We start from the raw sequence: 9,636 nt of genomic DNA, 5'->3' as shown, positions 1-9,636 counted from the left end.
CAGTTATCTCTCTCCTCTTCATCAGTGAGGTTAAGGGTTTATCAATTTTGTTTACTTTTTCAAGGAACCAACTTTTTGTTTTGTCAGTTTTAAAAATTTTTTTCATTGTTTCCATTTCATTGATTTCAGCTTGATTTTACTTATTTCCTGTCTTCTACTACTTTTGTTGTTGTTGTTGTTGTTGTTGTTGATCTGTTCTTCTTTTTCTAGGACATTAAATGTAATATTAGGTCATTTAATTGTTGACCTTTATTCTTTTCTTGAATGAGCTCCATGCAATGAACTTTCCTCTTAGCCTTTCTTTCATAGTATTCCAGAGATTTGAAGTGTTGTATAATTGTTCTCATTCACCTCTAAGTAGTTTTGTTATCTCATCCATGATGTCTTCTCTTATCATTGCATCATTCAACAGCGTATTAAATAATATGCTTCAGGTGTAGGAGTAGTTTCTGTTTTATTTTCTCATTGATTTCTAATTTCATTCCATTATGATCTGATAGAATACAAGTTAGTATTTCTATTTTTTGTATTTACTACTGACTACTTTGTGGCATAACATATGTTCTGTTTCAGAGAAAGATCCATGAGCTGCTGAGATGAAAGTATATTCACTCAAAGATGGATGAAATACTCTATATATATTTGTTAGGACTAAATCATTGATTGTATTATTTAATTCTACAGTTTCTTTGTTCAGTTTTTGTTTGGAGGATCTATTCAGTGGTGACAGCCATGTGTTAAAGTCACCCAGTATTGTTGTGTAGTGGTCTATTTGTTCTCTGGATTTGAGAAGGATTTGTTTGATGTACGTGGATACTCCATTGTTTGGGGCATAAATATGTACAATTGTTTTGTCTTGCTGATTTATGGTTCCCTTAAGCAGGATGAAATGCCCTTCTTTATCACTTCTAACTATCTTAGCCTTGAAGTTCACTTTATGTAATATGAGGATGGAGAACCCTGCTTTTTTACTGAGTCCATGTGGATGGTATGTTTTCCTCCATTCTTTCACCTTTAATCTATGAATGTCTTTTTCTATAGAACAGTGTCTTGGAAGCAGCATATTGGTGGGCCTTTTTTGTAATCCAAACTGCCAGTCTATAGTTTTTGATTAATGATTTTAGGGCATTAACATTCAAAGTTATTATTGAGATATGATTTATATTCCCGGTCATTTAGGCTTATTTTTGTTTTTTAACTTGACTTGGTTTCTCTTTGATTGACTTTTCCTTTAGGGTAGTTCCACCATTTGGTGACTTGCATTGTTGGTTTTCACTTCTTCCTCATGGACTATTTTGCTGAGAATGTTCTGTAGTGCAAGCTTTCTATTTGTAAATTATTTTAACTTGTTTATCATGCAAGGATTTTACTTTGTCATTAAATCTGAAGGCTAATTTTGCTAGGTATAATATTCTTGGTTGGCATCCATGTTCTTTCAGAGCCTGAAATACGTTGTTTCAGGCCCTCCTATGTTTTATGTTCTGGGTTGAGAAATCTGCTGATATCCATATTCCTTTCCCTTACATGTAATCTTATGATGTTCTTTCACGGCCTTTAAAGTCCTATCTTTATTTTGTATGTTAGACATTTTCATTAAAATGTGCCTTGGTGTGGATCTGTCGTAATTTTGTGCATTTGGTGTTCTGTATGACTCTTATATGTGATTTTCCATTTTATTCTTCAGGTTTGGTATTCTTCCTGATATTATTTCATTAAATAGGTTGTTCATTCCTTTGGTTTGTATCTCTTTTCCTTCCTTATTCCAAATAATTCTTAAATTTGGTCTTCATGATATCCTGTAATTCTTGTAGATTCTGTTCATGATTTCTTACCATCTTCTCTGTTTCGTCAACTTATTTTCATGATTAAATATTTTGTCTCCATATGTCTGAGATTCTGACATCCAAGTGATCTATTCTATTGGTTCACTGTCTATTGAGTTTTTAATTTCTTTTATTTTTTCCTTCAAGTATTTCATTTTCTTTATTTCAGAATCCCCATCTCTTTATTGAAATGATCTTTTGTTTCCTGCCTTTACTCTTTTAACTCTTTACTGGAGAGATCATAGATTGCCTGTATTTGCTCTCTTATCTTCATCCTTTACTTCATGGATCATTTTAATTATGTACATTCTAAACTCCTTTTCTGACATTTCTACTGCCATGCTGTCATTGGATTCTATCAAATAGCATTTGGTTTGTTTGGGATATTGTCTTCCCCTTTTTTTTTTTTTTTATGTTGTCCCTGTTATCTTCCCCTCTAGCAGTGAGGATCTGAGGTATTGCAGTTTTCCCCCACGTAGGTTTATTGTGACCCTGCAGTTTTCCAATACCTCTCCTTTAAGGGGGAGAGCAATATTAGCAGTCCCCAATCCAAAGTATAAGAAAAGCTATACCAGATAGCACCTAAGAAGACATTAACAGTATTATAATAAGCAGATAGGATGAGTTTGATTATCATGTACAATATAGCCAATAGACTTGCAATGAGATATACAAATTCTAATGGTGGACAAAGTGGTTGGTGAGAGGTGTAGAAAATAACTGTTAAAGGGATAATAAGTGAACATATAAAGGTACTAGATCATGGGAAGTGTGAGAGCAAGATCAAAAGAAGTTAGTTGTTAGCATGAGAAAAGGGAGAAGGAGATTCTGGGGAAACAAGTAAATAAAAGGAAAACAGTGTGAGAATAAATGGATAAAAAAATTTTAAACGTATGATATGACAGTCATTTGTATTAAACCCTCCCAGGCCTCAGTATCCTGATGCAAGAGAGGTACCTGACAAAGAGCTTCCGGTCTTGAGCAGGCAACTTGGGATGGGAGTTGCCCCACCTAAAGATGGTGGCTTCCAATTTGGGGATAATCCAATATGGTTGCACCAACTTCTGAACTCATTGGGAGCTGTGAAGCTGCAGTGCAGGTGCTGATTCTGTGAGGTGTGTGTTCTGATGGGGTCTGGAAGTAGCATATGGTATCAGTCAGGCAAGGGTCTGGAAGCTCCCATCCTCTTTGATAGGCAGAATTAACATTGTCAAAATGGCCATCTTACCAAAAGCACTAATCAGATTCAATGCAATTCCTATTCAAATTCCAATGACATTCTTCATAGAAATAGAAAAAGTTATCATGAAATTCATTTGGAAAAAAAGAGTCCCAGGATTCCCAAGGCAATCCTTAGCACAAAGAGTGAAGCAAGAGGCATTACCTTACCAGATCTTAAACTATACAACAGAGCAGTTGTAATAAAAATGGTATGGTATTAGTATAAAAATAGGTAGACCAAGGTACCAAATAGAACACAGAGACAAACCCACATATATATGGTTATCTCATACTATACAATGGTGCTAAAAATACACATTGGGAAAAAGATAGCCTATTCAACAAATGGTGTTGGGAAAACTGGAAATTCATTTGTAATAAAATGAAATGCTACCAAAAGCACTATACAGATTCAATGCAATTCCTATTGACCTCTATCTCTCACCCTGCACAAAAATCAAAGTAAAGTGGCCAAAGACTTAGGCACTAGAACAGAGACCATGCACCTTAGATGAAAAAATAAGCCAAAGTCTTCACCATGTTGACTCAGGCCCTGATTTCCTTAACAGGACTCCTAAAAGACAAGAAGGGCAATTAAGAATCAATTAATGAGATGGATGCAAACTGGAAAACTTCTTCTCAGCAAAGAAACCATCAATAACTTGAAGAGAGACCCTACAGAATGGGAGAAAATCTTTGCCACACACACCTCAGATAGAGCACTAATCCCCAGGGTATAAAAAGAACTCAAAAAACTTAACACCAAAACCAAACAACCCAATCAATAAATGGGCTAAGGAACTGAACACTTCACAGAAGAAGAAATACAATTGATCAACAAATATATGAAAAAGTGTTGATCAACTCTAGTAGTTTGAGAAATGCAAATCAAACCTACTCTAAGATTTCATCTCACTCCAATCAGAATGGCAATTATCAAGAATATAAGCAACAATAATTGTTGGCTAGGATGTAGGTAAAAGATACACTCATATATTGTTAATGGGACTTCAGATTGGTGCCACCACTTTGGAAAGCAGTATGGAGATTCCTCAGAAAACCTAGAATGGAACCACCATTTGACCCAGTTTACCCATTCCTTTATTTATACCCAAAGAATTTATAATCAGCATACTGCATTGATGCAGTCACATCAATGTATATAGTAGCTAAATCCACAGTAGCTAAACTATGGAACCAACCTAGATGCCCATCAACAGATTAATGGATAAAGAAAATATGGTACACACATACAATTGAATATTATTCTTTTAAGGAAGAATGAAATCATGGCATTTGCAGGTAAATGGATGGAACTAGAGAATATCATACTAAGTGAAATAAAATGATCCCCCCCAAATAAATATGAATGTTTTCTCTGATAAGCAGATGTTGATCATAGTGGGGTTTGGGTAAGGAAGAATGAAGGATCTTTGTCTCACGCAGAGGGGCGTGAGGGATGAGTGGGGTGGTGGGGTTGGGAAGGATGAATGATAGAATGAAACAGACATAATTACCCTATATACATGTATGAAAAGAATTTTAATTAACCTAAATAATTTTTTTAAAAAAGGAGATAAAGGACAATAACTATCATCGAGAGCATGTGAAATATACTTCAGAAGAACAGAAACTCAAATGAGAAACAGAAAAATATCAGGCAACAATATCAATACATAAAACTACTCAATCAGAAAATGAGCAATAAGAGAGGAAGAAAGAACAAAGGATTGAAAAAAAAAGAACACGACAGAGATCCGGGGCAGACGGATGAGAACTCTGGGTAAGGGCTTGGTTGCTGCTGGTGTTACTGCTGCTGAGGTTTGCCCGCCAGCCCATGCTTAGTGGGCCCTGCCAGTCAGGGTTTCTTCAGGATGCCTGCAGCACTTGTAGAGAATAGCCAGGTTATCTGTGAAGTCTCAGCAATCTAGAAGAAGGGATGAGGAAGATCCAAGAAACTGTGCTCAGTTACACTTATATTGCAATGGGCACAGAATTTCCCGGTGTTGTGGTATGACCAATTGGTGAATTTCGTAGTTCAATAGATTACCAGTATCAACTTCTGCGGTGCACTGTTGACCTTTTAAAAATTATCCAACTGGACCTTACATTCACAAATGAGAAGGGAGAATATCCTTCTGGAATCAATAATTGGCAGTTCAATTTCAAATTCAACCTTACAGAGGACATTTACTCCCAGAGTTCCATAGTCCTCCTTGCTAACTCAGGACTACAATTTCAGAAGCATGAAGAGGAAGGTATTGACATGATGCACTTTGCAGAGCTCCTGATGACATCAGGAGTGGTTCTTTGTGACAATGTCAAATGGCTTTCATTTCACAGTGGCTATGATTTTGGCTACATGGTAAAGTTGCTTACAGATTCCTGTTTGCCAGAAGAAGAACATGAATTCTTTCATATTCTGAATCATTTCTTCCCATCTATTTATGATGTGAAATACCGGATGAAGAGATGCAAAAATCTTAAGGGAAGTCTTCAGGAAGTTGCTGATCAATTGGATTTGCAGAGAACTGGAAGGCAGCACCAGGCAGGCTCAGACTCACTGCTGACGGGAATGGCATTCTTCAGGATGAAAGAGTTGTTTTTTGAGGACAGTATTGATGATGCAAAGTACTGTGGCCGGCTCTGTGACCTAGGCATGGGAGTGGCCCAGAAACAGAATGAGGATGTGGACTCTGCCCAGGAGAAGATGAGCATCCTGGCGATTATCAACAACATGCAGCAGTGATGGCGGCAGGCTCTGCTGGGTGGGCCCAATCTCAGAGTGGTGCTTCCTGTGCTGACTGTGTACTCATCTTCCCCAAGAAAGAACACTTTTGAGCAAACTGTACCCACCATCTGCATTGAGCAGAAAGACTTGTTTTAATGAAGACAGAAAATGTCTTTATTTTAGATCCAGAAGAGGAGAGTTTGCTCTGATTTGTAAATGAGTCTTCCCTGTTCCTCATCCCCACGCCTCTCCTCTCCAGCTGCTCCTACCACCAGCATCCAGGGCTCATTTGACACCTTTTTAAATATCCAGAACAAGACTGAAACAAACTAGTAAAATGAATGTAACTCTTACCAGTGGTCATTGTTTTTTCTTTTAAATTTGTTGCTAATCTCGGATGAAAGATTCTTGCTAAGATTCTCAGCTGAGCTGAGTGCTTCCAGGAAAATGGTGTTCTTGGGAAGTCGGTTATACATCTTGAGGCTTTGCCTTTCCTTTTTTTACCCTTCTTGAGGACATTTACTTTCCTCATACTTTGGTAGTCTTTTATGTACTGTTATATGGAAATGAATTGCCCATTGCTGAAATTTGAAGACAACTTTACATAATCTGTCTACCACCCTTCATTCACGATCAACTCCAGGTTAGACATTAAGTTGACCACTCAAGTATCTTGAAGTCTGTGTTCCACTGTGCCATTGAGATTTGCTCTCACTCATGCATCATCTGAGGTCATTTTAAGTTTTCAGATAATGAATTCGATCCTGAAGGAAATGAGTAACATCAGATTTTGGGGTCTTATGCACATTATGTTTTTAATAATGTGATTTCAGATGGTCATTTGTCTTCTCCAACCTCTTCTCCATTTTCCCTGTTTTTTCTTTCAGCAAACTTGAGGAGTTAGGTGGATTAGTATGAGTACCAGGAATGTGATTCATTAAGAAGGCTACAGTAGTTACTTATAAACAGGGCAGTCAAGGTACTTGGCTTAGAGAGATCTCTTGGAGTAATATCTCACAAATGGGAATAGGAAGCTCAGGACTTTTGTTTTGTTTTGTTAAAACTAACCATTTAAAAATTACACTGTGATTTTTTGAATGACTACAGAATGTAGTTTTTAGTGTGTGTCTAGACTCTAATTTTGTTGATCTTGTTACCCATGGCTTGGGCCAATTTCCAGAAATGTAAGAGAAAATGCAATTATCTAGAGTTCAGGAGAATTTATAATACCTAGTGCTTCCAGGTGAACAAACTGATCCATCTAACCCCATGTAAATGTTTCATCGTGGAATCTGTTCTTTTCTGTTAATAAGCTCATGGCCAAGAACATGCAATGTCCCTAAGGGAAGTAATAGCCTCCCATGTTTTCACCCACAGATATGTATTTCAGGACAGTTCAAAACATATACAAAAAATTTCTAAAAGAGAGGAGTGGTACTTGGGATTCTTTTTGTTTTTAGAACACAAATTTAATCTCATTAAGAGTCTTTTCTGGCAGGATGTTGATCTTTCTGAGATCTTCTCACATAACTTTACACACTCCAAATTACTCCAACTGATATATATACAAATGGTTTACGTGATGATAGCCTCAACTTGGTCTTTCCTCAGAACACAATATTGAGTGACATCAGCAAGTGAGAAGAATATGAAACCATTGGTTCCTTCCCGCAGCACACTAATTCAACAATGATTTATGGAAAATTCCCTTTCTGAACAGGCTAGAAACAAACTGAGATGGTTCTGCACCTCATGCAACTGCAAAACCAGACACATGAAATTGATGAAGTAAATTAGCAACACCTTCTCTCTAGTATCCCTTCCCCTAGCAGAGAAATATATGATTAAGAGGAAACCTTCTTGGTCTTAGATTTTCCAAGGGGGGAAAGAGTTGAGGCATATGTCCAATGTCCCAACTTTTCTGAGACCCAAGAAATAGATTGTGTCTTGCTTGTCTTGGAGCATTAAGGAACTGGTAGAGTCTAGCTTCCTGGCCCTAGTGAAACCCAGACAGGAGTCTAATCTAGCATACAGCTTGTCACCACAGTCCCTACCCCAGCTCAGCTCTGAGTGGGCAGGTGGCATGTCCCAGCTCCTCCTTGCTGAATAGTGTCAGACACAGCATCCAAAGACCCAACTCTTGTGGTTGCTGCCCAAGGAACAAGCCTGTTTCCCTTTCTCAGAGCACCTATGGAATCCAGCATACACTGGAATCCTGAAGACTACTAGAAGAAGCTTGGGTGCTGCAATAACAAGAACCTCAAATGTGAAAAAAACTGGCAGCACAGAATTGATGGAAGTTTGACACTGATCATGTGGGAAAAATTTCCTAAGGAAAAGTGGAAAAAAATCACTGGAAACTAGAGGTAAGAAAATTCTCATTACACAGTGAAAGTTTATTTTTGTCACTATATTTCATGTGGACTAATTCTTCATCACTATTTGTGAAGCCAACCCTACAAAAGTAATAGAAAAGACTTCAATTTCCCACTGAATTGTAGAGTTTGGAAGTTCTCACTACTTACTTCACAGCAAGGAAGACAAAATTGGAAAAACAGTTATTCTAATTTCTATTAGTGAATCAGGGTCACATAGCAAACTACTACATTTAGGAACAGGAGATAACAGGCTGTAGAAAGTCACAGCAACCAGGAGCAGATGCCCAGAAGAGAAAGCCACTATTGGACCAGCTCTGTAGGCCCACTTTGATGTAACTGAATCAATACCAGGCCTTGTTGTGGACTACCTGGACAATCTCAAACTCTGGCAGGAGACACAGACTTAGGGAAGGCCCCCTGTGCTCTTGGAACCCTATCATGTCCTTGCAGTGTAGATTAAGAAATATTCCATCTATCTTTCTACAGTTTTTGTGGGAAAAATAACCATTTGAAATATGATATTTATTCTTCAGTTTATTCTCTGTGAGGATCATCAGATTTCAAGAGAAACTACTGTACTAATATTTAATCTGATAAGGGAGACAGAAATTTGCCAGCTATTACTCCCAGTAGAATTTCTTTCAAACATACAAGGAAAGTAGAATAGACCAACTATTCTGAAGATCACACTGAGGGAATCTGTCCATCTTAAAACAAATAATACATACATAGAAATAATATTATGGAATAACTTTCTATGTCTAGTACCCTGACACATCACCAATAGGACCTTGGGATAAAAATGGTGCATTATGACAGAGAGAACTGCAGGACACAGACCATTTTCAATAAGGAGTTTCTATGGATTCCCAGAGAGATAACATAGAGTAAAAGGCAAGTATGCTAGAAGATACTGAAGCCTCTGGAGCTACAGCTACAGCAAAAAATAATCACAGCCTATCTCCTCATCATATACATGTGAAACCTCATCACATCTTTTTAATTCTGATTTCTCAATACACCTGACGATGCTTTAAAAAAATTTCAAGTCCTGCTGATAGGCAAGAAAAGCTGGGATCAAAGAAAATTATCAGACACAGACTCAGGGCAGTAATTTTGTTCAGAAATTTCAAGTACCTAGGATTAATTTACTAAAGGGTCTCAGGGAAAACATGGACAACAGGACAGAGCAGCAGGAAAATTCAAGAAAGGTGACCAGAACTCTGAAAAGGGTCACAAGGGAATGCTAGAAACCAAACTTGCTGTAACAGGAGTGATGTCAATCTTGATAGGTTCAACAGTAGACTGAGGAGAGAATCAGTGATGCTGATGCTGTTTCAGCAGGAACCTCTGAAATCTAGACACGGTAAGAATGTGGAGTGAAATATGGATCAGATTCCAAAAACTTTCTATTTTTAAAGGTATTTTATACACATAATGGGAGTGCCAAATGAGAGGAGGGAAAAAGAAAGGAATAAAAGAA

General features: G+C 37.5%; 1 protein-coding gene across 1 annotated transcript; it reads left to right on the top strand.

Moving 5' to 3' along the window:
- Window positions 1–4,714: 4,714 nt before the first annotated feature.
- LOC306638843 (CCR4-NOT transcription complex subunit 8-like) lies at window positions 4,715–6,880 on the top strand. The gene has a single exon (XM_079102244.1). It carries the CDS (start codon window positions 5,311–5,313, stop codon window positions 5,791–5,793), a length of 483 nt encoding a protein of 160 aa, XP_078958370.1. The 5' UTR covers window positions 4,715–5,310; the 3' UTR covers window positions 5,794–6,880.
- Window positions 6,881–9,636: the final 2,756 nt, after the last annotated feature.

The sequence above is a fragment of the Sciurus vulgaris genome (assembly GCF_902686455.1).
Source record: "Sciurus vulgaris genome assembly, chromosome: 11".
Classification (NCBI taxonomy): domain Eukaryota; kingdom Metazoa; phylum Chordata; class Mammalia; order Rodentia; family Sciuridae; genus Sciurus; species Sciurus vulgaris.
The sequence above is the reverse complement of the archived record's forward strand: the minus strand, read 5'-3'. Positions and strand labels throughout refer to the sequence as shown.

Coding starts and splice junctions, on each gene's coding strand:
- LOC306638843 (XM_079102244.1), top strand. CDS start 5,311: ATGATGCACTTTGCAGAGCTCCTGATGACATCAGGAGTGGTTCTTTGT.